Below are 17766 nucleotides of genomic sequence, written 5' to 3' on the forward strand. Positions count from 1 at the left end.
ACAAACATTAAAGGGCCCCAACGAGGTTAAAAGAACTTGAACTCACAGGAAAAAAAAAAAAGAGACAATACAGATTAAACACATTCAAAGGATCCTTTTTTTTTTTTTGCGCGCAGTTTATTAGGTTTTCATACATTGTGTCTGGGTTGTTATTGTTCTTGATGTTTGACAATACATTTTTGAAATCAATTTTGTTGTGTGCGTGATCAATGTTGAGGTCTCACCCTGGGCTCCATGAGCGTTTACCTGGAATTCTGAACATTGGCCCATCCCTGAGTTGAATACTTCCATTCTTGTAGCCTCGCCAAGTGAAGGAAGGGTTACACCAACCCAACACTGGTTACATATTGGACCTGACACGTGCTGGGTTATTTTAACCCAACAAGTTGGGCTAGTTCATTTCACCCAAAGATTGGGTTGCTTAGTTTATCTAACCCAACAAGTTGGGCTACTTCATTTCACCCAAAAATTGTATATAATGTAGTGTTGGGTGGTAACTTGTAGGCAAAAAGACGAGGCGAGGATTACTCTATTGCTCAACCAAACTTTTATTGTGAGAACTAAAGCACGGGAACATTTCATACACCACACTGAGACAAACATAAAGCCAGCCGTAGGCCCCACGTCACTCCCCCAGCAACCCCCCTGACCCACGGTCCGACACGTGAAAATAAAAGTAAATGAAAACACGACCACGGCACGACAACAATAAACACAACACAACCACAATAAAAGGAAACACATAAACCACACGGAACACATAAAATGGCCCGGAACGGCCCAAACAGTCCCGCCTCCCACAATCCCTTGCGGCGGAACTCTCAGTTCTGGGACAGCGGCCCTCTAGCGACCCCTAGCGACCCCCGCGGTCGCTACAATAAGTACATAGGTAACACTAAAGTTAACTGATTCAGTTACTTATAAAGCAAAAGTATCCACTTTTAAAAGTAGTTTATGAGTAAGAGGTAAATGTTATTTCACAAATTCTCAAATGACAGGACTAAATGAAGACTAGACTAGGTCTAAATTGGGACTTAACTAAATCCATGTAAGCAGACTTGGATGGATCACTCAACCATCACATTACAATTCTGGCTAAAGGTGGTCACAACAAAGTTATTTTACTTTAACTGTACTTTTTTGAGCTAGATTTTACTTCAGCTAGATTTTTACTGCGCCAGTGTTGGAAAGTGAAGGGGCAAAGGAAAGAAGAAGAAAAAAATACAGTGAATATAAATATGACAGTGGTAGACTGCTGCGAGGTTACTGGACTGACATCCTATGCTTTGGGATGGGGAGACGCTCACAGCAGGATCTGTTGCTTGACAGGGACAGTAACTGCAAAATGATCCGAGTTTTCATGTTAGAGTCTCCAAAACAGCAGAAAAAGTCGCTAGATTTGTTGCTAGTCGCTTTTGACAAAAAAAGTCATTAGGACGCTTTGAAAGTCGCTGAATTTAGTGAGAAACTAAACAACACTGCGCATGCGAGAAGTTCAAATGTTACTTCATTTTTTGGGTAGGCTGAGTTAACCCAACAAATTCCATAGGAAATTAAACCCAACACTTAATAACCCCAGTCCCAACACAGCAATCTTGAGAGTTGGGTTATCAAATAACCCATTTAAAGTAAAAATAACCCAATTAAATCACCCAACTAGCAGTACCTAAGATTTAGGTAACCAAAACTACCCAATGCTTTTGAGAGTGTAGCTGTGCTGTTTGCATGTTCAATATTATTTTTACACAGACACCACTGAAGAAGAAGGCCCCTCTTTCTGCATGTTGTTAGTGTTAGCAGGCACTCTCTGCGCCTGAAGAAGTTGTAATATCTTCAATGATGCGATACACTGTTTTTTTCAGTAAAAGAGAAGAAGTGAATGATAATTTCCTCACATTTTATTTACTTAGTAGCAGTTGAACTGTATCACAAGTAGTTCCTGTACACAAAAGACCAAGATTTCCTGCGGATAGAACATGCACAGAACAGTATTTAATGTCCCTATCGACGGGCTATTCAGATGTGCGTTTATATGACCAGAAATTCGGGTTAGAAAAAGAGTAACCCAGGGGTAAGGTTCAGGTTTTTAAAAACCAGAATATGGGCATATTCGGATTTTTGCAGGTGTTTACATGGCTGTGCGCAACCGGGTTATTACGAATATTCCGGTTAAGACAAGGTTATTAACGTAAATGTGCTGAGTGAAACAGTGCTATCAAAATCAGATCATGAAATATCAAAAATGGAAGTTAATCTCCGCTGGCTGCAAACAAAAATTGACAGTAAAACTCACCAAAATTAAACACACACACACACACACACACACACACACACACACACACACACACACACACACACACACACACACAATAACAACCTTCATCCTTGTGGTTGCAAATACATATTACAAACTGTAAGGCCAAGGTAATTATTTGTTGACATCGAACTGGTACAATTTCTACTTATTACATTTTTGGTAGGTTCAAAAATTTCCAAAGAAAAAAACTGACAAACTGATGGGGATTGCATTTTTGTTGGTGTCATAACCAGGACATCACCCATGGACTCTACTCAAAATTTGTACAAGTGGCCCAAATTACAGTATGGGGTCATTTAACTTGTTTGTTCTGAAGTTGTTCATGAATAACGAAAACACTTGAGATGGTTTTTGAAATAGTGGAGGTTGGTTTTAAAGTTGTTGTCTCTCTTTTTAGGTCTTCTGAATTTTGAGTACTGAGGATTCCTGTTTTCCTTAGTTTTACGTTGATGGCCGATTTTCACGTCTTTACATGTGGCGACCATCAGTGAGCCCAGGCCATCCACAAAGAACTCTGAAAACACAGGGAAGGATTGGTAATCTTCACATCAAAACATGATTGTATCATGGATGAAAGAACCTGGGTGGGTTTAGTTTGTAATTAAAAGGATCTACCTGAGTGAGCTACCCGCTGCAGCTGAGGGTCAAAGCCGACCCTCCGTACTGCATCTGTCCGAGCCAGGAAGAAGTTGACCACTCCATGAGTGAAATAGCATTTTCGGAAGCCAGGAAGTGGGTGAAACTTTCCACGAGGCTTCCTCCTTAGGCAGCCGCCTTCCACTTCGTCTCCTTCCTCATAGAGAATAGAAAAATAGAATTGGTTCCCTGCTACGGAGCCTCCCACCTGATGAGAGAAGAGACATCACAAAGTCATTCAGCTCAGTTGGTGAAATGTGTTTCGTGTGACGTCACCTGTTTGTTTCTATTATCATAAAATGAAGTCAGCTCGGAGACTGACATGATGGAATTTTGGAGCCATAGACAAAAAAAAAAAAAAAAAAAGAGGGCGAAGGGGCGGGGCTGACTGAGAGTCCAGGACTGTGGTGTGGTGTGATAATGTGATGATCTGCTGTAAACTGCTTCCATGGTGTTTGCATATTATTTACTTGTCAATAATAATATTTACAGTTTTTATGCATTTGACCAGGACCCCAAGAAAAACAGGGAACATCCGCCGCCACACTGTGCCCGCAGCTAGCACAGTATCTTGGGTTTCTTTGGGGATTAGCTGGCTTGAGGGTTTGTGGAGGGAAGTGCCCGCCAGGCCGCCGCTCAGCGCTGACCGCAGCCGCAAGCGGTGCTTTCTCCCAGGACAGAAAGAGCCAAAACAGTGCAGTAAATAATAATAATAATAATATTGCGCATGTTCTATCAAGGAATCTTGGTCTTTGGAGTACGGGAACTACTTGTGATACAGTTAAACTGCTACTAAGTATGAGGGGGTACCCAAAAGAAACCGGAATTTGGTCAGAAAACAATAATAATAATGAGTTTCGACTTCTGGCCGACAGATGTGCTGCAGGTAAGCCTCATGCACATCTGTGAGAAATCTGAGCTCCAAGAGTTACACTGACGACTGTCAGGTGCTATTTGTAGCAACAGAGTGCAGAGGAGGTCTGCGATTTTTTTCCAAAATGGCGACATTGACTGGGAAGCTAGAGCAGCGCGCGAACATTAAATTCTGCTTTTTGCTGGGAAAAAACAGCAGCAGAAACACTCACCTTGTTGCAGCAAGCCTACAAGGATGATGCTCTGGGGAAGACTCAGGTCCATGAGTGGTTCGGGTGGTTTAAAAAGGGCCAGATGTCCGCGCGTCAGGTCCGCTCAGCCGTGAAAACAATGCAGAGCTGCTTTTCCGCTGTCCAGGGTATCGTCCACAGCGAGTTTGTCCCTCCAGGTCAGACTGTAAATCAGGAATACTACATGGAAGTCCTCAGACGGCTCCGTGAGGATGTGAGGAGGAAGCAGAGCGTAGTGGCGGAGTGGAGCCCAGTTGACCCACCACGACAGTGCACCAGCGGACACGGCGCTGCGCCTCATGCAGTTTCTGGCGAAGAATGAGATGAATCTCCTCCCCGACCCGCCTTATTCGCAGGATGAAACCTCGAGTGACTTTTTCTTGTTCCCCAAGTTGAAGAAGGAGCTGAAGGGACAGTGGAGGAGGTGACAGAAAAATCGCAGCCGGCAAAAAATGGCACAATTACGTGCAGGTCTGACGACGCATTAGTGAAGTGGGAGACACGGCTCGAGCGCTGCATTAATGCGGATGGAGATTATTTTGAAGGCGACAGTGATGTTTTATTTTGAAATGTCAGAAATAAAAAGTTACAGTCAAATTCCGGATTCTTTTGGGTACACCCTCGTAAATAAAATGTGCAGAAACGATCGATCAGTTCTTCTCTTTTACTGAAAAAACGATGTATCGCATCATTGAACATATTGCCACGTCCTGCTGTCTTTTTCTCACAACATGCAGAGAGCATGGCAGAGAGAGCCTGCACTTCAGGGGCCCTTCTTCTTCTGTGGTGTCTGTGTAAAATAAGGTTGAACATGCAAACAGCACACTTAGTGGCATGAAGTGCAAATGCAGTCATGGCGTTGTCTGTGCGCAGTGGTTTGAATGGGGAGATCCCCATTGATTATTCATCATGTAAACAGGAGTAACTCTATCTGTTTAAGCATGTAAACGGGTTATTCCAAATGGTTCAGAAACCGTAATATTGAACTTAATCATTATACTGACTGCATGTAATGCATCACGTTGATGCAAGCTGGGTAGTAGTGGGGCCCCATTAGGTAGGTTCCCGACGTGTCATTGTAAATAATCAGGGAGATTTCAAGTTGTGTCGCTGATATCCGCCGTCTGTCGGGGCCCCCTGCTAGCAACTAAAGGGTGAGTACTCGGAAAGGGCCCCATGCGGGAATTTTCGACACGCTGTTGTTGCAGCGTCTACTGTAGCGCCTTTAATTTGTCATTGAAATTGACTGATGTCAGCCGTCCCTCGGGGCCCCCTCCAGCTCGGGGCCCTCTGTGTAGCGGCGCCTCTGGCCGGAGAGAAGGCAGCTGCTGCGCTCATTCCGCCTCGGAATGAGCAAACAAACAAACAAACAAAAATCCTCGGCAGTGGATTTCACCACTAGAGGGCTCGTGGGTTTTCATAACCCACCAACCCTACGTAAATTACGCCTCTGGGCTGCTGGGCTTGCTTTCTCCCCCGAAGTGGTGTTTCTCCCCGGCCACTCATGGTGATTTTCCCTCGGCTGCTAGAGCTGTTTTCTCCCCCAGTAGCAGCTGTATCTCCCCGGTCGTTCGTGGTGTTTTCTTCCCAGTAGTGGCGTTGTTTTCTCCTTGACCGCTGGTGCCCAGGCATGGCCACCGGCATACTGTAGCTTTCCTCCATCTGGGTTTCTCTCTGCGACCCCTCAAGCCTGTGGATTTCCGAACCAAGCTGTGACACTGTGGCTCGGCTGCGGTTAGCAAGCCAAGACCTGAGCCTGAGGCTGTGTAAAGAGGGACAACGCTACCTGGCTCCAAAATGAAAGGAACAAACCTGTTGCTCGCTTTAAGTTGGCTAAACTTATTGTTCAGGACACAACACCAGAAAAAAAAAAATTGTTTTGGGGGAACACAACACATCATATTTACTGTTAATTCTATATATAAATTCGGATTAAAATTAAAATTACAGAAAAAAATGGATAACAGAATCCTTTGAGGGTCTTTTTGAGCAGTTAATCCAGAAACTAGTCATGGTTGCAATGAATCAACAACTAATTAAAACCAGTCAACAAACTAAGTAACTGTGGAAAATAACAATTGTAGGAGAACTTAATCTTAATGTCAGCTCCTTAATGTAAACCTGCTGAAAGCCTGGAAGGATCTGTCAATCATTCCAGAGCAGTAGGCACGCCCCCTAATCATGACAACTTTAATGCTCTATAAAAAATTCAGCATCATTAAATTTTCAGATGGACCACTTGATCTTCCGTCCTGACGATGAAATGCAAAGAAAAAAATAACTCTGAGCTGGAGAAACTCAGCCGATCCAGTTTTATTGATGGATCATTTTGAACTGGAGTCTTTGGAGTCACAGGCGTTTTGCAGCCAGCCCCTGGTGGACACTGTGACATTGCAAGTTTTGTTCATTTTTGAAACGGTCCATGGTTTAGAGTTGGGGTATCAGAGGAGACTCAGGAAAAGTTATGGGAAGTCCGGCGGGCAGACTCGTGCGAGCACGTCCTCACGGAGCACACTGAGACTAACAGCCGACAGTGCGTGTTTTCCCTCCAGGCTAACAGTTCCACTGCAGTTCTGCTGAAGTATTCACAACACAAGCTAGAGTTAAATGGCAATGATGAGAAAATGTTGATTTATATTTTGGTGTGTTAGCGCTAGCAGCCAATCACTAACGACTAACAGCTAGTGGCTAATGGCTCGTAGCTCCTCAGGACAATGAGAAGGGACAAAGAAAAAAAACAAACCCACCATGATGCTGGACTGAAGGGGGAACTGACTTTAACCTACAGATTTTTGCTCTTGAGTGGTGTTTGTGTGGATGCTACATGGTTTATGTGTTCTTTTTTTAAAGAAGGTAATGAGGCAATAGCGTAACATAGCCAGGGCTGCACCTAAGATATATTTTGTTAAATTTGTTGATAGTTACCAAAAAATATTTTTATTGATCAATATGATTTTTTTTTTTTTTTTTTTTTTTTTAAGAAATATGCGTTTTTGTACATCGTCCAGCCCGAATGGGAAGCAGTCCTCTCACTCAATGTTTAGTCAGACAGATAACGGTGTTGGCATATCTCATGAAAAGGTAAAGGTCTTAATCACTGAAGACCAGTAATAAAGCAGAAAATCAGATAACGCTCGTCCTCCCTTGAGTTTATTCGAAAGTTTTCTATTCAGGGGAGGAAATGTGCCTGCAGTTTTGTCTGTTTAGATGTTTCCTGTAGATTCTTACCACGTCCAGTTCCGGGACAGCCTCCATCACCTTCACAAATTCCTCAATCTTTGTGTTCTGTGTAAATATAAAGTCATCATCCACCCACAAGAAGTATTTGGTGACCACCTGGGAAACCGCCAGATTCCTTCCAGCGAACCAGCCCTGAGGGTGAAAACACAGTCTTTAACATCTTACTTTGAATGTTTTTGTGAATTAAGTTGAATGAAACTAAGCAGAAAATTAAAAGAAAGTTGGAATGTGTGTCACAGTTTGAGTGTGTTTGCAGACCTGAGCTGGAGGCATGATGTACTGCTGGATATTTTCTCCAAAGATGCGTTCTGGTTCAAAACTGTCGTCTGCGATTATGACTGTTATGTTAGGGTAGAACTGTTGAATGCTGGCCAACAACACCTTTAACTGTGGGTATCTCAGGAAAGTCTTTGTGAGGATGGTGACTTGAGATCGAATGTCTGACGGATAAAAGAAGACAACAGAAAAAATTGATAGGTGACAGTGATGACCTCTGAAAATCGTATTGTTGAACTGACATGGTTGACAACAAACCACATTTTTTATGTTTTTATGTAAGTTATGTTGCATCTATTTTGTTCAATACTGAGACTAATTGGGAACCTAACTCAACAAGCAATTAAATTATATTATGCAATTCAGTAATTTTTATTCCAGGGCAAAAGAGAAAGTTGTACTTCGTAAGAGCTTAGCCCGCCTACGGGCTTCGCTATGGGGACTCTGTCCCTTCGTCGAATCACTGAGACAATGAAAAACCTCGACGCACCAATCCCCGACGTGATGGCGCAGCACCATGCCCCTCGCCGAGGTTATATATCCACGGCAGGCACTTCCGCAATTTCTTCTTCTTCCTCAGCATCTTTGAGATATGAATGAACGAGAACTCTCCTGGAGTTTCTCAGAGTAAGGTAATGTCACAAATTACGTACTGTACAACAAGATCAGTTGTGAAATGAGAACAATGAGAAAATGTGTGGAAAAAGAAGGACTGTTTATTTTTCTAACTTATACTTGATTCAGAATACAACTATGGCTGAACCTTCATAGCTCCTTAATATCAGCTGAATCGTCATATCGTCAGTCACTGGTTACTGTCAGTTAATGGCCTGTAAATATGTAAAAATAAAGAGTTGTACTTTTTCTTTTTATGGCTGTCACCACTGACCTCTGAAAACTGGATTAAAATAAATATGATTCATGCAAAATTATTTTTTCGTGCAGGATTATCAGAGCCCTGGACTGTGGAAAAAAATATATTAAAATGATCTTTGATGCACTTGTATTTTTGTATTACAGCAGAAAAAGAATTACAGCAAAGTTCTTTGAACAAAACCGGATTTATTGAACACAAACTGCAGCAACTTTTAAACAACTATTTTAAAAAAAGATATTTCACACGAGACAAGAAAAGTAAAGTGCTGTTTCTTTAAATTATGAAGTAACTACTTACAAAGCGATATTCCCTGAAATACAATACTACAAACGAATTTACAAATATGTGCATATGTACATTTCCAAATAAATTATCAATAATATGAACTATACTATACTATATACATATAAATTGCTGTGAAAATAACCATCTTAAAAAAAACAGTGTAGGGATGTTTGTGTTCTACTACTGCTTATCAGGAATTTTGTTGACAGGTTGCTCAAATAAGCTTAAAAACCTGTCCATTTTAGCCTCACTCTCCTCATGCCGTCGCTGTTCCTTTGCAGATTCCTCCTTTAGGAAGTCCAGCACAGGGTTCGGAGGGGTTGATTCGGAGTCCCTGGAATGAAATGTGTGATTACCGTTAGGCATAAATGTCCTTTGCTTGCTAACATAGCGTTCTCAAAGCTGACGCTTCTGCCATCAGTACGAAGTAACATACTTGTTGCCTTATTATCATAATAATGTGAAATATGTGACAAATTTGCAGGCAATATGAGGGCTAATGAGTAACGTTAACGGGACATGTAGCCGACTCTCATCGTGAACAGCTGTTGAAACGCCGACCGTGAACACCGTGAACAGCGTTAACAGCGTTGACGGAACCAGCACTAGTTATTAAATACTCTTTTAAAAAAGAATACGTGCGAAATAATACTTACATATACTTAAATACTTACATCTTGTCCGGGTCTTCTCGCTCTCTGGGGGTCGCCATTGTTGTTTTGGAAATGGAGCCGCAAAGCACTCTGGGAAATTATACCGGCCCTCCCTCGGCGAGTCAGCATCTGAGCTCCCTCGCTCTGAAGGGCTAGATTCATGTCCCCTCCCCCTCGTTATGCCCATTACCCCTACACGCAAAGAGGGATTGGGACACCACTACCCCTCATGGGAACGCGCAAATGTAGGGGTAGGGCTTAAAAGTAGGGGTAGGGGTGTATTGGGATTCACCCTTAGAAACCTTCTCTGGATCAAGACCTTTGGATCAAGATTCACGGATCAAGCATGGATTCACCGGCCTGCGACCAGCCACCATCAGGCGTCGGGCCTTTCACCTGCCATTCCTGCGGCACTCCGCTCTGTGAGGGAGACCATCACGAGCACTGCTTCCTCTGCCTCGGCCGGCGGCATCACCGCCAGCGGTCCTCCTGCCCGGCCTGTGAGCTGCCTTCGTGGGAGACACCTCTCCGGTTCCTGCCCGCGAGGACAACGCCGACGATGCTGAGGACACCGCCGCCCCCGTCGCCTACGAGTGAGACGAAGTCACCGGCAGCATCAGCAGCAGTAGCAGCAGTGCTTCAGTGTCGCGGAGTTCCCGCCCTGATGACTCCGCCTCCACCATCTCCCCCGCCAGCCGCCGAGAGCCCCCCGCGAGCCTGTGGAACACCTCGCGGGGCTCTTCACTTCTGCCGCCGCAGCCTCCAGAGCCGGTTCAGCGCGACTTCGCACTCGGGCTAGCAACCCAGTCACGGACTCGGTCCCGGACTGTGGTGTTATGTCCCGCTGTGCCATCGTTCCAGGAGAATGTGCGGAAAGATTGGGGTACGCCGCTCACCGCCAAGGGCACGGTGAAAGGCTACCGCGAGTATTGCTGTGTTGACGGCTGGCCGCCGGTCTCCGGAGCGCCTATCGTAGAGGACTCTGTGAGACTGTGCTTTCTCCCCAAGTCCTCCGCCTGGCTAAGCGGTAAGTCCACGCTGCCGTCTGAGAGAGACAGGCACATGGTGAGCTTCCTGGATCGTGGTTATGTTAACGGCAATCAGATATTTGCCCTAGCCAACAATATGACCTTCCTGCTGGGCTCTGTGGATAAGATCTGCCACGAGAAGTCCCAGCTCTCTCCGGATGACATCGAGGAAATCCAGAACACGGCCGAGGTCCTAATGCGGATGTGCAGAGCCACCGCCATCAACGGAGTCCTGGGGCTCCCCCTGTCCACCTCCTCTCTCTTCGGACCTGATATTCAGGCCATCATTGAGCGCCTGGAGGCAGCGGCGCAAGGCTCACAGCAGCTCACCCCGCACCTTCAGCCCCGCTGTGAGCCCCCACTGCAGCGACAACGTTCTGTGGAGCAGCGGCGTACAGCCCCCTGGAGTTCCCCGGTGCCTGGCCAGACTCGACCGTCTTCCCACCGATCCTCCCGGGACGCCGACCAGCCAAAACGGGCCCACGCTCCCGAGCCGCAGAGCACCCCATCCACTCCTCCAACTCCAGCTGTCAAAACTGTAAATAAAGGCCGTCGGGCAAGTTACAACTATTTCAGTGCAGCTGTCTTTCCTTTCCCCCGTGTTTTACATGATCGAAAAATGTTAAACTCGGCAGGGTCTTTCCTCCTCTCTCCTCCTGCTCGGGATAAAGTGGCTGAGAACGCTGAGTTAAACCTGCACGGTCCCCCCGGGACGCACGAGCCGTCACCGGCTCTCCCGACATGCTCTGGCCGTGCAGCAGCTGTGGCTGCGGGATACGGCAGCGCGCTGAGACTGCTAGCTTTCCCGCCGTGCGTGCCTCGCAAACGGAGCGCTGCCGAGGTCCTTCCGGCACCCCGTAAACGCTCCAGGCTGCATTCTCCATCAGCTTAGGCTCAGGTGAGCATAACGAAGCACCACAGCGGCAGACCTTTGCCAACCCGGGTCTCTGCCATCGGGCGGCCCACTCCTGGCGTTATATATCATGCTTCCAGCAGCGTTTTCCCGACGAGGCATCAGAGCGGAGGAGCCGTGCCACTCCGGGTTACCGTTGTGCGGCGTCCCGGCTTTGGTATCACCCACACCGCTTCCAGCGAAGGTTTTCTGCCCGCTCCCGCCCGGGTAAGCACAGCAGGGCAACAAAGCGGCAGTCTCTCGTCAGCCCGAGCTCCCGTCGGTGTGCGCCCCGGCTCCGGCTTCAGCACCAGGGTCAGCGACCCTGGCTTCAGCACCATGATCAGCGACTCGGGAAACTCCGGGATCACGCTGCCTCTGCCCGGGCTGTCTCCAACAAAGCGTCGGTCCGCGGTCCCGGAGCGGCTGCCCGCGCTCATCCATGGGCTCATCCCTTTTGCCGGGGGCCCCCCGTCTCCCGGGGCCGGGAGGACGGGTGGGCCGTCCCCACAGGCCGTGGTACAGCCGCTCACGCTCCGCTTTCGGACATGGCATGCTATGTTGGGACCGCTTTCTCCCTGGCTGTCCAACACCCTGAGAAACGGCTATGCCCTGCAGTTTATCTGTCGCCCACCTCCCTTCAATGGAATTGTTCGTACGCGGCTTGCATTCCCTGCGGGGGTGGCCGCTCTCGAAGCAGAAGTGTCCTCGCTCCTCCGCTGGGGCACCGTTATGGAGCTGAGTGCAGAGGCGGCGCACTCGGGCTTTTATTCCCCCTACTTCTTGGTTCCCAAGAAGAGTAGAGGCATGAGACCCATTCTGGACCTGTGGGTCCTAAACACTCACATAGCTACCAGGAGGTTCTGCATGCTGACGGTCAAACACCTCCTGGAAAGCATTCTACCTGGGGACTGGATGACTTCAGCTGACCTGACGGATGCCTACTTCCACATCCCCATTCTGAGGAGGCACAGGACCTTCCTCCGGTTCGCCATGGGAGACCGGTATTTTCAATATACCCGGCTCCCCTTCGGCTACTCTCTCGCTCCTCACACCTTCACCAAGTGTGTTGAAGCAGCGCTGGAGCCCCTCCGTTGTCGCGGGTAGAGGATCCTCACCTACATCGACGACTGGCTCTTACTGGCATCCTTTCATCAGGAGGCTGTGCTGCACATGACCCAGGTCCTTCACCACATCGAGCTCCTGGGGTTCACGGTGAACCGTCACAAGAGCGCGCTCACCCCAGCTCAGCACATGGCTTATCTGGGTTTGGTGCTTGGAATTTGACTCCCATTCACATCAATGTGCTGGAAAATGACTGCGGTGCAGAAGGTCCTGCTCCATTTCCAAGCAAGGATGAAGGACAGCCACGCACTCGTCAGGTCGGACCACACCACGGTGGTCGCGTACCTGAACAGACAAAGGGGGACTCGGTCTCCCCTTCTTCACCGCAAAGCGGCGGAAATCCTCTTGTGGGCGGACCGGCACCTCGCGTCTCTCAGAGCGTGACACGTGCCCGGGGTTCTCAATGTCGGTGGGGACAGGATGTCCCGGGGAGGCCCACTCTACAACGAGTGGGGCCTGTCCCCGTGGGTCGCAGCCCAGCCTCGGCACCGGTTCGGACGCCCAATGGCAGACCTTTTCGCCAGTGCAGAGAACGCACTGTGCCCACTTTGGTTCTCACTCAGGTTGTCAGATGAACCCGCTCTAGGGGTAGACGCCTTCGCACACAGGAGCTGGCCTTCGGGCCTCCTGTACGCGTTCCCTCCAGTCCACCTCTTGACCCCGCTACTGCGTAGGGTGAGGATGCACAATCTCCTTGTGATTCTGGTGGCTCTGGACACCCCGAGCGCGTGGTGGTTCCCGGGCCTGGTGCAGTTGTCGGGGACCCGTGACCGATTCCCGATGGGCCCGGCGCGCTGCTGCAGGCAGGGGGTGCCCTTCGATCCCGTCCCTTTCTGGGCGGGAGGCTCCTGGCTTGGAGGCTGAGAGGAAGAGACTAGTGGAACTAGATCTCCCCTCGGCAGTGGTGTCCACCATCCAGAATGCCAGGGCCCCCTCCACTGTCGAGGCCTATAGGTCTTGGTGGCAACTCTTCACGACGTGGTGCTTGGAGAGGGGCTTGGGCCCGGTCTCCTTTGCTATTGGTAGAGTTTTGGAGTTCCTCCAGACCCTGCTGGACAGCGGCTGTGCTGCATCCACCCTGGCGGTGTTTGCATCGGCCATCGCGGCGTGTCATGGCGGCTTCGGCCGCTTTTCTGCACGCAACCATCCGCTTGTGAAGCGTTTTCTGCGCGGGGCGTGTCGGCTTCGGCCACCCCCCAGGCATGTGGTTTCCCCGTGAGATCTCCACGTTGTGTTGGAGGGTCTTAAGGGACCCCGCTTTGAGCCTTCGGAGCAGGCGGAGGACCGCTTTCTCTCCTTCAATTGCGCTATTGCAGCTGCCTATGAGGCACAGAATCTCTTGCCGCCGGCAGTGAATCGTGCTCATTTCACACGGCGTGTGGCTGCCTCTGCGGCCCTGTGCAGAGGAATCACAGTGAGTGACATCTGCCAGGCTGCTTCCTGGGCCTCTGCGTCCACCTTTGTGCATTCATATCTGTTGGATATGTGCACAGACTCTGTGGCCATGTCGGTTTTTAGCGAGAACAGGAGTTCTGTCGCCTAACCGTTTTCAGTCCTTCTTGGGCTGTCTGCTGCGTCCCATGTGGGGCCGCGGTCCAGGGCTTTCCCACCTGCCGCTTGGCTGTGCCATGGCCTGCGGATGTGTTGTCTGCGACGGTGTTAGCGGGAACAGGAGTTCTGCCGCTTGACGTTTTTGGTTCCTGCCCGGCTGCCGCTTCCAGTGTGTGGTTGTGGACCAGGGATTTCCTGCCTGCCACTTTGGTTTGCCCCGGCCGGCGTGTGTGTGTCGCTGTGGCGATGCTTGTTCATGTCGCGGGCGGTGCTTTGGCACATGGATGCCCGCTTCATTCTTCGGGAGTTTTACAATTGTTCTGGAAGTACGGTTTGTTTACTTCCGTCTTACACACCAGTCCCGTCAGCATGCCAGCTGGGAGTACATTCATCGACCTATGGCCTTCGCCTTTGGTGAGTACCCCATAGTGAAGCCCGGAGGCGGGCTACGCACTTACGAAGTAGAATTTACTAGTTACTGGATGTAACTCCAGTTCTACGAGTAAGCGCGTGCCCGCCTACCTGCTGGACCAGCTGTCTGCTTCCTAACTTATCGTCAGAAGAAGGAATTGTGGAAGTGCCTGCCGTGGATATATACCCTCGGTGAGGGGCGTGGTGCTGCGCCATCACGCGTCGGGGATTGGTGCGTCGAGGTTTTTCATTGTCTCAGTGATTGGACGAGAGGACAGAGTCCCCATAGCAAAGCCCGTAGGCGGGCATGCACTTACTCGTAGAACTAGAGTTACATCCAGTAACTACTAATTTTTCAGTTTGTCCGTGCATCAACAGCTTTAGTTCATGAGTTTACTGTTCATGTACTGCAGGGGATCCTGTTAACCTCAAATACTCCTTGAGGATTATTGTTCTAGATTCATCTCATCAGAATAAACATATCTCAAAAGACAGACAGGGTCTGCTGTGTAACACACAACACAAAGTGGACGAATGGTATTTAGAAACTTATGAGAAGTGTTTTCCTACCAGTTCCCATGTCGTACAGAACTGGGACTTGAGGCTGTTTGATGGCAATGGGAAACACAGCTTCATGGTTTTCAAACCTGAAGAATGCTGAGTGCAGAAGAATACAGTGTGGGCTCAGTAAAGGGCTCAGTATACTTCCCCGTCGCCGCTACGTCGTTCCTACGACGTAGACGTCGTAGCCCTACGACGGGCTACGTCGGGCTACGTCGGGGCTTGACGTGCGCCTCCCGAAAATTGTGACTTCGCGTCGTTTCGACGCGTGGTGACGTGAACGTCGAGGGCTGTGATTGGTCCGCTTTCGCGTTGTTTATAGAATAAAGTAGAACTCACCCGGAAAACTTTTCTGGCCCGAACAGTACTTCGGGAGAAATATAGATCCAAAATTGAGCGGCACACATCCCTATACTGTTAGCAGTGTTAGCACTGTTAGCAGACGGGGCTATGTGTATAGCCGCTCCTCAAACGGCTTTAATCGTCCAAAAGCTCATTAGTTTCACCAATATTTCATCACGGTCCGCTCAGCCTCTCCTTCACGACAGCTCGGTGTCGCCAGATATGTCATATATGCAGATATATGTTCGGTAAATGCACGCGTGTCTAGATACGTACGTCTAGAAATCTATTTCTATAGATCTATGTCTAGGTAAAGCCGGAGCTACGGAAGCCGCATTGTTGTTGTGACTGCCAGCGGCTTGGCAGAGGAGGGCGTTCCCTTGACGCAGGAGCAAGATATGTTCAGTAGCGGCGTAGGGTTGTCGGCGTAGGAACGCCGTGGCGGCGACGGGGGAGTATACTGAGGCCTTAAGGCTCATCCATCCAGCCATCCATCCATTCATCCATCCAGCCATCCATCCATTCATCCATCCAGCCATCCAATCATCGATTTTAATAACACTTCCTGTATGGGAAATAGCATCATTTTGCATTTAAACTCTCATTTCTTGCTCTTATTTCTTTTCTTCATTTTTTCTTGGACACATACCCAGATCTCCACTGTTTATGTGGTAAATACTGCTGGTGTATGAGACTTTGGCCAGAAGTTCTTTCAGGAACACCAGGCTGCTGGACTCAATGGACAGTTCTCTCGTACCAGCACCTGTCAGGCATGGAACAAAATGCACATTAATCATTCACCAATAATGATTTAATCTGAGTGGAACCACAGCTGGCATTGGACTGACATTAAACATTTTAAACATTCAAGTGGTGTTGCTCACTCACTGTGGATTCAACACTGAAATATCAACATTTCTTTAGATGTAGGTCTAATCATCATTTTTTTCACAATCATGAGTTTTAAAAATTTTGCTGAAATACAGCAGTTCAAAAATAACATTTTTTTCAACATCCAAACAATATTGATCCCTTCCGCTCCTTCTGTGCCTGCCTGTTATCTGCCTCTGGTTTTCTTAAACTCTGTTTTGGACTTTGACTCTGCCTGCGGATTACCTGGTCTGAACTTGTTCGCCACATTAAAGCCTGTTTTTACCTGATCTGCTTCAGATTGCTTTTGGGTTCACCTGCTACGGTGACATGTTTGTGTCAAAACTATTAGTCCTGTTTGGTTTTTCCTGAGGTTCGAAAAAAAAAAAAAATCTGCCTCTCCAAAGGTCTCTGCATGGCCCTGCACCTATGTCTTATTATTGCTCATATTAAACATTGTTCAATCATCAAATCAATTAAAGATTTTGAAGTGGTGAATTAACCTGATAAGATATGTGCTGGGAAAACACAATGGACTGGCAGAAAGATTGTGATACCATATCAGAGTTTTAAAAGAAACCCTTTGACCTGCTGAGCTCAGCTGTGCTATTTGAAAAAAGTCCCAGAGAAAATCAGGAATCAGGAAGCAGCTGAAGATTGACCCTGTTATATCAATTATACAAAGACTGGAGAAGAGTGTGAGGGATGAGAAGTTACTTGAATGAAAACCAATGTTAATTTCATTGATTAGTCTGAACATTTCTTTTGAATCAGTATTGTAGAACAATGACAAACAAATTGGGCATTTATTGTGTGTGACAAACACAATTTGATGATTTCAGATATTTGAATGAAAAATATTTCATATAATCTCCTATAATTCCCCCCAACAATCTCATACCCGTCAATCAACGTCATGGCCAGGTTCATGTGTTTGTGATTGGCCGGCAGACGGACTTTGTGTCTGCCATATGTAACCCAGCACAGAAAATGACCTATTTTCTGTTTTTATTGGTTTAAATGTATTTGTCATTTTATTTTGAAAAAAACTTATTTTGGAAAGAGGAAGTGTTGTTTGCTTTCCGTAGCTTCACTCTTCCTGTGTTTTGGTCACATTGGATGATCTTGACCTTCTCATTCGTCAAGAATGACGTTAGTCCCGCCCTACATGCTGTGGACCTCTGCGTGTTAGTTTAGCGGATATTTTCCACTCAGACAATGAGAGAGAGGAGTTTTCAGAGGGTCCGAGCACAAATCACGGGTCATTCTGTGGATGGGAGCACAAACTGTGAAGTCACGAGGCTGCTTCCCTGATCGTGTGGTTGCAATAAAACTTCATCTTGGTGAGTTTCCATCCTAGCAGGCGTTGTAAACAACTATTTGTGCTGTTGAAATGATAACACCAAACATGTGTTTTGTTAGTGGATGGGAGCACAAACTGTGAGGCCACGAGGCTGTTTCCCCGACCGTGTGTTTGCAGTAAAACTTCATCTTGGTGAGTTCTGAACCATGTTGCTGCAGACGCCATGTTAGCTTCATTAGCAATACACTAAAGCTGATCGCGTGTGGGTTTTTATGTTTTAAGGCAACAGAAATGCA

The 17766-nt window shown here is 47.7% G+C and overlaps 1 protein-coding gene across 1 annotated transcript in view; it reads right to left on the reverse strand.

The window, feature by feature from the left end:
• Positions 1-2637: 2637 nt before the first annotated feature.
• The window catches only part of LOC115386801 (beta-1,4 N-acetylgalactosaminyltransferase 2-like), a 28109-nt gene continuing 12980 nt past the window's right edge, over positions 2638-17766 (reverse strand). Inside the window, exons 7-12 of the mRNA XM_030089265.1 lie at positions 15947-16060; positions 14965-15051; positions 7555-7736; positions 7285-7428; positions 2933-3161; positions 2638-2831 (exon numbers count right to left, since the gene is read on the reverse strand). Coding sequence (XP_029945125.1) covers positions 2638-2831; positions 2933-3161; positions 7285-7428; positions 7555-7736; positions 14965-15051; positions 15947-16060 — 950 coding nt within the window. The remainder of the gene's footprint in view (positions 2832-2932; positions 3162-7284; positions 7429-7554; positions 7737-14964; positions 15052-15946; positions 16061-17766) is intronic.

This window comes from Salarias fasciatus, chromosome 4 (assembly GCF_902148845.1).
Source record: "Salarias fasciatus chromosome 4, fSalaFa1.1, whole genome shotgun sequence".
Classification (NCBI taxonomy): domain Eukaryota; kingdom Metazoa; phylum Chordata; class Actinopteri; order Blenniiformes; family Blenniidae; genus Salarias; species Salarias fasciatus.